The sequence below is a fragment of the Sebastes fasciatus genome, chromosome 6 (genome assembly GCF_043250625.1).
Source record: "Sebastes fasciatus isolate fSebFas1 chromosome 6, fSebFas1.pri, whole genome shotgun sequence".
Lineage (NCBI taxonomy): Eukaryota > Metazoa > Chordata > Actinopteri > Perciformes > Sebastidae > Sebastes > Sebastes fasciatus.
In genome coordinates, this window is record NC_133800.1 from 20,131,590 (window position 1) to 20,146,875 (window position 15,286).

General features: G+C 43.8%; 1 protein-coding gene across 8 annotated transcripts in view; it reads right to left on the bottom strand.

The window, feature by feature from the left end:
- The window catches only part of mctp1a (multiple C2 domains, transmembrane 1a), a 138,707-nt gene that overhangs the window by 11,936 nt on the left and 111,485 nt on the right, over positions 1 to 15,286 (bottom strand). For 6 of the 8 annotated variants that reach the window (XM_074638275.1, XM_074638272.1, XM_074638273.1 and 3 more), the window contains 3 exons: positions 14,627 to 14,683; positions 8,774 to 8,872; positions 221 to 330 (listed from right to left, as the gene is read on the bottom strand). In XM_074638275.1, the coding sequence (XP_074494376.1) occupies positions 221 to 330; positions 8,774 to 8,872; positions 14,627 to 14,683 (266 nt within the window). The remainder of the gene's footprint in view (positions 1 to 220; positions 331 to 8,773; positions 8,873 to 14,626; positions 14,684 to 15,286) is intronic. The other 2 variants (XM_074638274.1, XM_074638276.1) reach the window with 1 other exon arrangement.

Consider the following 15,286-nt stretch of genomic DNA (forward strand, 5'->3'; position numbering starts at 1 on the left):
CAGGGTTAAGTGAGATGTGATAGACGTGAAGACAGACAGTGTGTGTTTGTCTCTCAGTGCTGGGTGTCACGCTGGCAGTGTTTCCTGAGAGCAGCGCTGAGTTAGACTCTGTTAGGCTGGCAAGGGGAAGCGGGGCAACCTGGCATTGCGGGAAAAGACACTGGGACGTGCGGAGCAGAGCGGAGCGGGCCCGGTGCCGAGGAGCGGGCTTACGACTCACTTCTTTATCCTCTCGCCATAGGAGGCCACTTCATCCAGTGCATTCTGCACACTGATGCACACGTCCTGAATGGCATAAAGCTTGTTCATGAAGCCCTTTCTCTCCGAGTCCTGCAAGAGGACAGATAGAGATGTAGGCGAGGGAGAAAGAAAAAGCGAGGGTGAGGGAGGAAGAGATGGAGGGAGGAAGAGATGGAGAGAGACGGTGAAGAGAGAGAGGGGAGGAGAGAGAGAAGACAGAGGCTGGGCACAGGCATCTTTGTGAAGACAATACATTTTAAATAGCGTCAAAGATTTGGGGTGGGGAGCCAAATCACCGGATATCCTGCATGAACTGACGGAGTGCTTTCATTCCAGGCAGTAATAGAGATATAAAGTCGGCAGAACAAATCAAAATGCTCACACAGGGAAATTTGAATATGTGAATAGAGAAGCAGAATTAAACTGAAAGCCGAATGGATACATCAATCTTTGGGCGCTCTCTCTCTGCTGCTGCCAAGACAGCGAGGAAGACCGGGCAGAGCCCTCTTTTGTTCTGCTGGCTGGCACACTGTGATGATGTCACCAGCCGTGACATCATTAACATCCTTATTAAACGTCGTCACCCACCATGAAGAGCTCTTACTTTTCAACTTTTGATGGTTGAGAACTTGAGAATACTGTAAGGAGTTGGGTGGGGGGGTGGGAGAGAAACCACAAACTAGGCAGGCAATCTAAAATCTACAATCCCCCCCTCTTACTGAGACAAAGTGAAGAATTGAAGAAGTCATGCAACAGTCAACGAGGTGCCTGCTGACTGACTGACAGCAAAGGGACAGGATGGATCTGGACAGAATGAGGTGACAGAGAGTGATCGAGAGCCGTTGGCTGAGTGAGGACATCAACACGCAGACTGGTTGCGGCTGGATGTGATTGGTGGGCATGCTCGGGAGACAAAAGGGGGGGCATAACAAGAAGAGGAGGAGGACTGTCTATTATCAGAAGAAAGTTACAAGAGTGTCCAGTGGTACTATCACGGATGGTCAGTTTACAATATGGCTATGGTAGACTTTCATTATAAGATCATCCAGCTGCAGTATTTTACCACGCCAGCATGCAGACAACTCTAAAAATGTTTTTTCTTGCTGATATAGTGACAATACCTTTTGTTTTATTAGGAGGGAGTTGCTGGTATTCTCTCAGTGGATGAATTGATGTGCTCTTTTCAACTATTGTTGAGAGTATTTGTTCAACAATTGAATACTTGCAAATGAATTAAAGATGCCAGAAATCTTCATAGTTCAGATAAGAAAGAATCTGGGTTTCATACAGCTGGGACAAATAAGAATATTACACAGCTGTTTGAAGAACTTCACAGCAAAATGGACAAAAAAAGAGAGACGGTTTAAGAGAAACCAAAAGATTATGGCACAACCCAAACATTTCTCTTTTGTTAGAGAAACAGCATGTGCAGCAATGGTTGTGTTACTGATGAAGATGGATGGAAATTGTTAGATTAGAGAAGTAAAACTCGGAGTAATCCTCGTCATTATACCCAAGGAAGACACTAAAGTAGTCAAAGACATGAAACCTCCAGGACCCCAGAGGCCTTTACCACATTTCGCTCCTTGAGGCCTGCCCCCCCACCTCACCACAACCCTCCCATTGAGACCCAAAACACCCTCCGCTGCCCCGAAACCCACCCTATTCTTTTTTACTCTCCATCCAGGATCAGATAATGTGAAAAATGAACCATGGAGCAGTCAGGGAGACCACATGGCCTCCCCAGCAAAACCACACAAGACAAATAGATATAATTAGACTGCGTCCCTGGGTTATTTTTCTTCGCAAATATTTTACAAGACTCCCTTTCTTTCTTCCTCTCTCTCTTTCTCTCTCTCTCTCTCTCTCCACCTCTTCTCGGCCCTTTCCTCGGAGTCCATCTGTTTTTCATTGCTCGCTCAAACAAATCTCAGAACGCAGGGTCTATTGTGCTGGGCTGGGTTAGGCCGAGCCGGGCCGGGCTGGGCCGGGTCAGGACGTTTTATTTTCGGGAGAGTGTTTGAGGGCCAGGGGAGTGGTGTGAGAGAGCGGGCGGGGGTGGAGAGGAGAGGTCAGGGGTCATCGGAGTATAAACCATTGCCACATGCCCCTCGGACTGCGGTCTGACTCGTATTTCCTGTCTTCAAACACGGCTCGGGGAGGCGGGAGGTAGCAATAACACAGAGGGCCACGGAGAACCTTGTTTTCCCAGCTTCCCCGCACACTGCGCACATATGGAGCCAGGCAACCTGTTCTTATAATGGAACCTAATATGCACACAAACACACACATACACACACCCTACAGCTATTAGATAAGGTTGATCTGCACACCTGGTCTTGCTGTGTGACTCTACAAAACGATATTATATCCTGACACAGATTAAACGATGAGGGCCCTTGACTTCTAAAAGCAGTTCCGTGTTTTAGACTGCAATGTCATCATGAGAGGGAACTGATACAGAAAGATGAGGAGAGACACATGGCATTCACACATCACAGTCAAGGTTATAGGAAGCTTTCTGTTGACTTAGATGTTTAACAAAAAAACTGTGAAATATTTGAATCTCTCTAAGACAGTTTTGTCATGCTTTCTGTGGCTTTGTAAGGAATGTGTGTGCATGTGTGTCAACCACCAGCCCACATGGTTTTTCCAGTCCTGACGAGCTGTTAGTCTCACTCAGGAGGATGAGCAGGGTCTGTGCGGGAGACTCAGGGCCGGTATTCCCCATCTGTCTCTTCCTGTGTCTGTCAGGAAGACTAAGTAGGTTTGTTTGGAGACCTGAAGGCACGGCTAATAAAATTAAATCTGCGAGGCCTCTTGCTTTGACTTTGGCTACAGTTGCGAGTCACGTTAATGCTCAAAGTATGCTACAAATCCCAGCACCTCTGACAACAGTGTTCTGAAGGATGGTGCTGCCTGCATGGCTTGAATCGTTCAGACAGATAGTGTAATAAGCCTGCCTAATGAGTTTAGCATCATGCATTTTAATAGACTGCAACTGTAGGTTAATCTGCGATGTGTTACGCTGACATGTTACAGTAACTGCCAGTTCGGTTTGTGTACTACAAATTGTCATTGCAGTCGGCTGACAGAACATTGACGATTTCATCAACTGTATGACAGGCTTGAATCTATGTGGACATGATGTGTGTACTTTTCTGTCTGTATGTTTGCCTGTATATGAAGTATAGTGTAGTACAGTACATAACCAGTGTGCAATGCCATTAACAGCACTGCAGAAATAAAGCAAATCTGATTCTTAGATTAATCCTAAAGGTATCAAAATAAAGCATATGCTTCATACAAAGGATGCAAAATGAATGCATATACAGTAGAGAGCAGTAACATTAAATGAAAACAAAATATATGCAAGAATATAAAAACACTGAATATAATTTCCCAGTTGTGGGTTGACAGAATATATAAGAAGAGAGAATACATACTGCTTTGATTAATTTTCTGTATGCCCATGACCATCAGTACTCTACTGATTTGCTAATTTAAAACATCAGCAATGTGTGTCTCCAGAATGCATACTCCAGAGTATCTATCTAATATTAATACAAAGGAATCTTCAGGCTTTTACACACTTCTCTGTCATTATTATTCATTCTCTTTGTCTATAATCTACTGTTACACAAACGGTCAAGGCCACTCTGAATGTGATGCAAGTTTAGGGTTAAATCATTAGAAACTGCATACTACTGTGTATTAAATGAAAAAAACCTGTAGTGAGACAATGTGTTTATCCCGTGAATGAAATGTTTCTATGTGCAGAAGAAATTCTTTGACATCAATTAACTCTCATCAGGCTGGTAGCAGAAATATTTAGTGAGTCGCTGTCCTTTGTTCACGTATAACTGTATCTTTTGTGGTTATGTCCAAAGTTTGCATCATCGTTTGGATGTGTGGTGTGTGACGTGAAATCTCAGCCAAGCACCCATCAGTTCAGCGTTGAGCTACTACAAGTGTGCGGAGCAGACTGCATCATGGGAGTGCTCCCCATCAGCAAAGACGGAGGCGGGGAAAGGCTCGTTAAAGTGATGCGAGCTGTTTGCATGCGTTAAGGAGAAACAACCCTCAGTGACACCAGAGAGAGCCCAGGGACACACGCACACGCCCTCACGTATACACACATGCATGGAAACAGCCAAGTCAGGCTAACCACATCGCACTCGCTGGTAAATTGTGGTAAACAGATGGTGGTAAACTCCTTGAATCACTTGATTAAATATTTAACAAAGGGAAGATGCCTCTGTGTACTCGACTGCTCCATTTCTCTTTCAGAGAGATAGCATCAGAGTACATCTATATGCAAAAGTGCAAAGTGAGCAGTAGTAAACTTTGCAAAGACAGTTTGTTCTTCACTGACCCAAGGCCTAGAGCTAAACAAGAGAGAGGTCACTGAGGACTTAGCCTATTACGATGGACTCAAATATCTGTCCTATATCTACTGGGTGGAAATAGAGAGAGCCATTTGAGACTGTTTTAACCTCCGATCACATTGTTCTCCCTGCTGGGTTACGCCATAAAAATGATAAACCTAACCGTTATAATGCAGCACCATACATCCCATCACACCACGAAATGAGTCTGAACCACAAGTGGCTGCTGCTCATTGCTGCTGTGCTAAAATTGCACCTGTTTTTCTTTGTTTTTTCTTTTTGCCTCTCACTCTGGCAGCACAGTAAAAATTGAAATGTCATATAAAACGTGACAGGATGCTAATATGTGGCTCCCAGAGGGCATCTGAAAGCGTTTTTGTTGATTTTGTAACTGCAGAGGGAGGCGGCATCCCTCCCATTTCCACCCCAGGAAAAAAAAAACATTGAAAAGTTGAGCAAGTTGAGGAATGCTTTAGGGGCAACACACAAATTCAATTTCCAAAGCCTGTGCAAGAATTAGGAATGACAGAATAATAAACAGCGCATACAATTAGCATCTACTGTATACTTAAAACTTGATGTGGTGCAATCTCTCTGAAAAATAAAACATGGATACAAGAAAATAATGATTTTGTACCCATAAACATGATATTTGGCTGTGCTGAATTGTTGACTTGCAGCAATTAAATAAATATAAAAAAAATATTTACGGATTGATGAAAGTGCAACACTGTTTACTAGTAGGAGAGGAGGCTTTCATTTGCTCATTAGCATTCACTGGTGCCATTCAGTTCAGTCTAGTAATATTTTGTTTGGCTCTATACAGGAGTAACAACTCTGAGTCAAAACAGTTAAATGGGCAGATGGCCTGTCTCTAAAATGAAGCAAGCAAGAGTATGTATAGTAGGTACATTGCAAAATGCTCCAAAAAGTTTGTATTAGTTCATTTATGAAAGATATTCTGATGTTAATCAGAACAATGACACAAATTGGTTTTGCATATTTTCATGATAATATGAGCAACTGCTTTGTTTTTTGGCAGCATGGACTATTTCTATCTCTAATGTTGACCACTTAAATGAAATAGCTCAGCGCCTAAACCAGTGGCACATTACGTAAGACAAAAATGAAACTAAAACTAATGTGTTTCATCTGTGTCTATTCCGAGTATTACCGACTCCACTGGGGAGCGATGAGTCACAGATTTTACCCACTGGGAGTTAAGAGAGGCCCCTAAGGGGGGAAAAAAACAAACTTGGGAACCCAGTGGCCTAGAAGACCGTCTCCCCTCTGTTAGGAAATGACAACAAGACGAGACAAAAGGCCCGGCGACCGGCCTGCGATGCCACCATGCAACCTGGCACCTCGCCAGCGCCACATGAAAGAGGCAGATGTTCCCCCCTTTTTTTTTTTAAGCTGCAGTTTTAATAAATAATTTATCTCATACAACAACTAATCCATGAGCGAATGTGGGGAATACATCTCTATTTCCCTCCCTCTCTTTTTATCATAAACACATAAATATCTGTTTAACTAGGGTGTTGAGATGTGCTGCACGTCCTCCTGGCCCCCGTCAGGTGGCTTGCACACACAAAAGCCACGTTAAGATGTGAGGTGGCGTCCCACTCCCATAGGTCCAATGTGAATGTGAGGAGAGTGTGTATGTCCGTGTGTATGGGATGTACACACAGTTTTCTTTGAGGGTTGCTCCCACAAAGCCAAAGTCAAACTCCAGTTTAGACTGTCAGCTGAAGGTGGACCAGGCAGACACAATGCTCTCTAGTACTAATTAGTCTCTTCACCCAGCCTAGTCCCATAGCGAGGATAAATATACACATATGTAAAAAGAGAGGGAAAGAGAGAAAGAGGGAATAAAATGAAGAGGTGGTGGTGGTGACGACTTATTTTCAGTTTGACCTCTGCTTCCTATCCTAACGAAAAAGGTTTCTGGTGTTATGAGTGTGTGTGTGTGTGTGTGTCTCTGATGAGTCTGGGTGGCAGGAGGTTGTTTGCCACTGATCATCTTTACCCATCTTCCCCTGGGGGCCTCTCATCACCTCCACCACACCAGCCACTCCATCAGACTCAAGGTCGGGCGCCGCACACACACACACACACACACACACACACACACACACACACACACACATATGACTACCACCACCCGACAACTTCTGCGCTTCCCCTTCCTCGCCTCCTGCTGAACGCCACCCGACCCCCGCCCAACCTGCACCCCCAGCCTGCCCAAATTCTCCCCCACTTTGCCTCACCTCTGCTCCCCTGCTCCTGCGCTCTCCTTCCACTGTCCTTCCCAGGATCCAGCCTGGCAGTGTGTGATGAATGGGACAACATTACTCCTGTCCTCTGTTGGCCTGGTTTAGCTGCTCCCAGCCCATCACACCCCCATCTGTCCGTCTGTCTGTCTGTCAGTATGTCTATCGGTTCGTGTGTCTCAGTCTCTCTGTCTGGGCTGGCTTATAACATAGGCTACTGCACAATCTAAATTCTCTATTAATTTGTTTTAACCATACCCCAAGATGAAGGTACAAATGGGCTTTTACATCTTTAGATAAGGGACCGAAATTAGGTAATTAGGTTAGAATTGAAAATTTGTTGTTAAGACACATGTAGGTTTTCTTTATTCTGTAAGGTGGTGTCTATTCTATATTTAACTAATTTTGATTTTTAACTACGTTGTCAATTTTTTAATTAAGTAAATCATCCCTTACTCTGGGTAAAACCACATCTGATTCATCATCTACATCTGTAAAGCTCTTGCTAAGTTTGGCGTACCTTTAATTACATATTCATGTTCAGAGAGACAGAGGCAATAGAAACAGCTGTAACATCCACTGTTCTAAACTTTGTTTTGGAAGAAGAAGAAAAAAAAAAAGCGAGCGAGAGTGCATCGCTATGAAGTGAAGGGATCACGTCTTCAAAAAAGTAAATAAAATATGCATCCTCTCTGTGCTCATTACAGATTTATGACTCTTGTTAAAAGAAAAGGTGGCGGCTGCCTTCTAACATGTCTGACTTTCAAATTCAGACGACACTGCTGTCAAGTGTTGTGCTCCACATTCTGTCCAATGAGAGACCGGGAGGGCTGAGTGTGTGTGCATTCTTCAACATCCTATTTGGTGAGAGTCTCCGAGAGAGTTACTTTGGGTGGATGAGAGCACACAAGAACTGCTCACCTACAGTGCAACGAGTGCTCGTCGTAATCCTTTGATGCATAGTTCATCAGTCAAAAAGTTCAGTTGGTTCAGCCGCTTGTGTGTATGTGATTCAGAACAATAACAGTTGGGGGAGTAGACATTGCTGCATTAGGCATAATGAGCATTGGGATTTGCTCCAGCAATATGAAATAGTTCTGCTGTTTCTGTTGCAACTTTTAAGAAAAAGAGCTCACAAGCGAATTCAAATCACCCCACAACCGCACACACATGCACACACATACACACACTCTCTGAAACTCATTAGAAAATTAGTTTGTTCGGTGCTTATTATCAGTGACTTAGGGGTCATAAGGTGTGAAAACAATCATTATTTGTGAGAGGAATGCAATTAGTGCTTTTCAAAACCAAAAAAAAAACAACTGAATCTGAAAGTCTATTTTAGGGGGAAAAAATAAAAAATGCATTACACCACTCTATGAGGGAGATTTTATTCCCTTATGGCCCCTCTCACTGCACAGATTAGACCACAAACAGGGAAAAATTCACTCGAGTCACTCCCAATGTCACCCTATAGTACCCCAAAGCCAAAAGTCCCACCAGAAAAACACAGTTAACACACCGTTGCACCTCAACACAGCTGTCACCTTGCAGTGTAACAGGTCTACAGTGCTACAGGGAAGTCACACAAAAAGACGGGAGCAGCCTTCCATGCTGGAGCCCCATTAGTTCCCCCCCATCACCTTAAAGAGCAGGCAAAGGCCTCGAGGTGGGGTTGGGTTGCGGGCCGGACGTGCAGTGCGTGGGTGTTGATTGAGACGCGGACAGGGGACAAGTACGGTACACAAACCCCGACAAGACGGCAGACAGAGGCCGTCGGACAGACGATGAGCTAAATAGGAAACCGGAAGACAGCGACACACACCATCGGGAGTCAGTGCCAGAGCCACACACACACACATGCCCACTTACCACCATAGCTCGTATCCACTCAAAGTGCCAGGAAGCCAACATATCCTCGAGGATATGGTTTTTATCACGGCTGTCCTCCCACGGGCCTGGTTTAGGGTCCTTGTGGATAGATTACAGTGAGATTTTCTCTTTACAACCCAGAGAAATTAAGGTGAAAGGGTTAAAGAAAAAAATGTGGATGTTTTACAACTGGGTCTTAAAGTTGATGTTTTGGCCAATATAAGTAGGCTGTAGCCTTCAGGTAAGAATAACATTGTTCTCACCAAATGTACTGCAGAGATTGTAAACATACGCACTGCACTGAATACAGCTTTAGCCTTTAACTTTAACCTTTAGACAAGAGTCATAATTGATTTTTTTTTTTCAGAACTCACCTTGTATAGACCTCAAAATAACTGAATTTGATGGTTGGGTTAAAACTGGACTGATTTGAGGGCTGTATTTCTTTGGGTCCACATTAGACTGTATCCAAAAGGAGCACCCATGTCTATAATCTCTACAATGACAGTGGTGAGTACACTGTGTTAACCTATATGTATAGTGCCCAAAACTACAGAACAAGACCCACAGTGCAAAAACAACAACATTTCATTTAAATAACAAAGGCCAGAGTCAAAGCAAAAGTGTTAAGAGGATGGCGGAGAGTCAGAGATTGAAGGAGAAATGAGAGAAAGCAAAAGACAAAGCAAGAGATATGTATCTGGGGGGAATAGAGATAGCGAGAGATGATCCACCTGATGTATGTGTGTGACAAAGAGGAAAAACAAACAAACAATGCAGTGCATTTTGCATAGAGAGACAATACCCCTCCATGCCTCTTTCACCCTCCTTTTTGTTTTCATTCCTCCCTCTATTAGCGAAACATGATTAAAATGCAATTCCTACCAGCGTCTCTGCTGAACAACGGGGAAAAAAAACAGTGAGATGGGAAGAAAAATGAAGCGGAAAAGTCAAAAGCATCTTTTACAGCGTGACGCTTTTCATCCTTCACAGGCGGCGAGAAGAAAAGAACACAGACATTCAAACTTTTTTCTCTTCCCCTCTGCCTCTCTTTCCCCATTCTCCTCAGCAGTTGAAAACCCCCCCTGATACCTGAGGACAACCCCGCTGAATCACAAGCTCAATAGCCTCCCCAGAACAACACTTCAGTCACACTTTTTTTTCCAGAGATTTGATATAATTCCCAGTGCTCTCTTTAGTCCAATTACATTATGCCATGTCGCTATCTGAGCGATCGGCGCGGTGCCGTGACTGGGACTGAGCGAGGAGTGCCGGGGCTTGGGAAGGTGCCGCAGAGCTCCTTAGGAGATAAGTCGGAAAACTTATACTGTTTTTAAACATATTCACACTGGGACAAAGTGTGTGTCTTATTTAACATTACATGGAGCAGAGAGGCACTTGCTTAATGATACGCAGAAGAAAGGACACTGAGGGGGGGGGGAGACAGAGACGGGGAGAGAAAGAGACGGATAGATACAAACAGAGAGATATTGTATGTTAGAATCAGATGTGAGGCCTGCAGGATGAGAACTGGATATGTGTGCTGATACTAGCCGTTCGCCAGGAGTTATATACTTGCCAGAGAACCATTTATAAACACACGCATGTGCATGATTGTGTGTGTGTGCACGTGTACATGTACAGTATGTGCATGAGTCATGCCTACAGGGAAAGCAGTAGAGGGCGGAACGGCTGTCTCAGCACTATAGATGAGAAGGATAAAGAGACAGTGTGGCGTAGGAAGATGGCTGTGTGGCAAGACAGATGAAGAAACATGAATCATGTATGGATCATGTATGCTCAATATTATTTACAATATTATTTACACAGTGGACTCGTCAAGACCTCAAACTAGATAGCACTCGTAAAACTGATGACACCAGACATGCATTCCAACTTGCGCTAACCTTTTTGGACCACTGGTTGGGTGGGAATTACCATATCAAGACTATAGGGCTGACCCAAATGCTTCGAAGCTCCGACCGTTGTCATGGTAATCGACCTCCAAATCAGTATTCGAATGCCTCGTTTTAAAAAAAATATAGATACAAGTATGTAATAATAAATCCCAAAATAGCCCAATACTCAAAAATACTTCTTATTTCAGTATAATTCAGATTTTACAGATCAATGTGTTCAAGATAATGAATGGTCAACTCTATATTTACCTGTACACGAGGGAGGGAAGGAGAAACTGAGCGAGAAATGGGAGAGATTTTGAAGGTGCATGTGGTCTATCTGTGTGTGTGTGTGTGTGTGTGTGTGTGTGTGTGTGTGTGTGTGTGTGTGTGTGTGTGTGTGTGTGAGATATAGATAGATAGACATGGAGAGAGAAAGAGAGAGGGAGTGCACCGAGCAGTAAGCCCGTGAGCAGGACATGATTGCAGTGTGTATCTTATCTGTGTCAGGTCCTCCTGAGGCTAGTGGAGCCTAGCTGAGCGGAGCGCGAGCGCTTCAGTGACCAGTCAACCGTGTGAGGGTAATCTCCTCACTCCTTCAGTCTGTCTCTCTCTCACTCTCTCTCTCTCTCTCTCTTTCTCCCTTTTTTTCCCAGTAAGCCCCCCCTCTGGGAGGCAGCTGAGCCACACTGCACTCACATAAGTGAGGCGCTCACACGAAAAATACACAAACACGTTTACACACACAAACACTCACACCCATGCAAAGCCTTAAGGTGATTGCCTCATGCCGGCTCTGGACAGTGAGCCCACAGGTGAGAGGAGACATCACAGGCTACATTGCACGCTGAAGCCCCTGCAGCCAGCAGCCTGTAAATATAGGAATGCTATCTCAAAATGTTACTTCAAGCTGTATTGGAAGATACTGAAAAGGTCCATAAAGGTACTAAGGGACCTTTTTTTCTTTTCTTTTTTTTTTTAAAGCAGAAAAAGAATTAAAAGAAGGGGAAAAAAAAGGTGCATTTGCTTTGTCTTGGGGGTGTAAGGATGGTTGAAGTGACAAGAAGTCATAGATACTTGGATGTGAATACTTGTCTATGTCATTTAAAAATATGGAAGATATTATGACATCATAGCAGATATACAGTATATATAATATGGGTTATGTCTAAGCATACAACTTTGTGTCATACATCTATGTATTGGATCACTAATGTACTTCGAAGGAGAAAAGGTGCATCTGCAACTTGCCGCTTTGTTTAAAATTAGTTTTATTGAAAGTAGAGGTTAAAAACTGGGGCAATATACTGCTAGCATATTTTATGTGTGTGCAGGCAATAAGAATCAAGCAACATTCCATGTTGAAGGTCAGCGCTCGCACACACAAACACAGTGTGGAGGAGGAGGAGGAGCGGAGAGGAAGAAAAAAAAAATTTGTTTGTGTCTAACATTCTTTCACCCTCCATGTGCCTGCCTGCCTGCTTGGCTTTAACAACTGAGCCGTCCCCATCAATTAGTCTAGATGCTGGACTTTCATTGAGATTAAGTGACTAATATCAGTGCTTGCTCACGAGAAAGACACTTTTCACGTCTGCCCAACAATCTGTTAAGTCAAAACACATGCGGTGATCCAAGGCAAAAAGCCTGCAAGGGGTCCTCCACGCAATGAAAAACAGGTGCTCTACTTTTTGGCCATGTAATACCCCATTTAGCCTCTGGAGCAAAGGTTATCCAGCTAATAGCTGCCTTGTGGTGCACTGGGAAGAGCCGTGCACATGGCCGGAGTAAACATCTGGGACGGATTGTACAGACTTGCAACATATGCTTCAAGTTCAATTAAAATGAGGCCTTGGCATATTTATTAATCTTTTTTTCCCCTCTTCTCTCTCTCTCTCTCTGTTGCTCTCTCACTCTCTCTCCCACTTCTTCCCTCTTTCCTCTATAGGCCTGTGCCATAAAAGAGGCCTCCTTCGATCCGTCCTTCATACTTACTCATACAATCTGAAGCTGTACCTCATATCCAATGTAAAATACTTCATATCCAATGTAAAAGACCTCATATCAAATGTAAAAGACAAATTTGTTAAGCCTTGAAAGTCCATTTGTTCTGCACTTAACCAGGTCGGATGGAGAGGAAAGGGAAGAGAGAGAGTGTCAGAATGAAAGAAAAGAAAGGCAGCGAGGAGGATGATTGAGGGAAGGGTAGAAGGAGAGTGGGAGGGCAAAGACATGTAGGCGAAGAAAAAAGAAAAATGCCACCCTTTCAACTTCCCTACAGCTCAAATGAAATGCTAACAGTTGAGGGGAGCAATAGATCAAAATGTATGAAGCCAGAGTTGGTAAATTGTAGCCTTTGTGGCGGCTGTGCTATCCAGCGTCCCAGCCCTGTGTGAGCACAGAGAGCAAGGCCCTCTTATGTGGAATAATCAGTTTGGCAGCAAATCTGACGGAGGCCGCAAAAAGCTGCTGCTGCACCTCATTTCAATATGAAAGTCCAAAATGTATTTCATATAATCTGCAGCTTTTCAAATGCCTGTATTTTTTATTTTTTTTCCCTGAGAGGAGGTGGGAAATGCAATGATGGAGGACAGACATTAAGGAGGAGTAAAAGAGAAAAAAAAAAAGGTTCAAGGTTGCCTGGTGCATATCTTCAGTCAGTGGCCCCCCTGTACAATTCAGCCTTGAACTTCACAGCCATGAAACTTCGCTTCTGCATCACTGTGGGAGAGGATGTAATGCTCACGTATCTTTGTGTGCTCATCGCCCAACTGATTGCCTGACTGGCTGACTTACTGGTGGGATGACTATTTGACCATCTGCACTATAAATATGTTTTTTTAACCCTTTAGTTGCAGGCTTGCACCCACGACCTTTCAAAATGGGAGAGGTTGCAGCAAGGTTGCAGTTGTATAAGTAAATTCAGCATACAGAGTGTCCTCGGGCAAAAATAATTTTCAGATATCAAATTGCCTGGTCAAAAGGCCTTTACAATTACCATTGCAAACAGCTAGAGCTTTCCTCCAAAAACCAGACCGTGCAATTTACCACATCTTAGCCTGCTAACCTTTATATTGCTGGAGTGTGGCTGTAAGGCATCAAGTATCAGCTCAAGTAATTTCAGATTCCACACTGTTCAGTCAAGGTACTTCGACGTTTTCACAGTAAAAGATTTGGACTTAAAAGCTTGAAGTTATAATTGTGTCCTTGTTTAACACTGCTCCGAGTCTGATCAGACGCGAGTATCAAACAGAATATTGTTTTCATTCCAAGTGTGCCTCACCAAAACCCAGACAACACAGTGGGTGGATAAAGAGCTGAACCATTTCAATTACCATTCCCAAGTGGAACATTGACAAGGGACTGTGTCCTATCCAGTGGCATTTGTTGCAGTAGCTGTTCCTACAGTGTAAACGAGCGGAGGCAGTAAAGCAGCCACCTGTTGTTACCTGATAGTGTCTGGACAAGCCCAGATGCTGTTTTACTGGGACATAAAGGAGCAGTGAATGGACCTAAATAGCTAACTAAGCACTTTATGTGGAAGCATGTTGTCAGGAAGCTGGGCTGAAGCACAACGTCGGTAACGTAAATTTGACATAGTGTGTTACATGAAGGGAAAAATAAGGACACACTGCAGTAACAGAGCAAAACAAACCACACGGAGGAGAGGTGAGGAATGTGCCGTGTCTATATCTACAGAGAAAACTTTTCAAAAAAAGGTTAAAAGGTTGTACAATCTTTGTACACGTGTTTGTGCCTCAGGCAGCGAGAATACCTGAACAGGGGAGGAGATGGGAGGGGAAGATGGAGTCATTTCGTTAGTCTGTTTGTGTTTCCGGCGTATGAAGCGGTGTCAACCTCTCCTGAGGCAGTGTGCGTAAACATGTGTGTGCATTGAGTGCACACGTTTGTGTATGTGTTTGTGTGTGACTGCATGTCTGACACAAGACATAATTACCTTGTCATCTTTGTCAAAATCCTCATCCTCGTCCTCCAGCAGGTCCTCCACTGCTTGCTGACAGAGAAGAGAGGGAAAAAAAGAGAAATAAAAATGTTTATGCAACAGCTGTAGTACAGATAAACATCAGATAACACAGGGTTAACATCAGAACAGGCATACTAAAGCTGATTGGTTATGCTTATGTCTGGCAAGAGTTTGTTAATGAGTATGGAAAGCATGCAGATAGCAAAACTATTCGATTGGTGTGTGCTAATATGTCACGAGCCTAAGAAAGGTTTAGGATTTCATTTTAGAAACATTCTGTTGTTCAAATGCGTCGACACTTCTGGAAATGTAAGCAAACGCTCTGGCTTTGAATTTCAACGGGCTGAGGATTAAAGTCTATTCATCCAGTCAAATCGCATTGCACAAAAGCATTCAGATCGAGACCGCAGAACTCTTCTCCTTCTGTTTTCTGCTCGGTCTCATCCGACCTCTTTAACCTCTGAACTCGTCTCTCACCTCTACCGCCAGCCTTCCTATCGCTACACATTCATCTATCTATCGTTTCACATCCTCTCACCGAATGATGCTCCGCGAGAGAAGAAAGCCCGCAGCAGAGAGAGCAAGCCACAAAGAACAGCAACTACGTGCTTCAGTGGTCCACGACCGATGAAA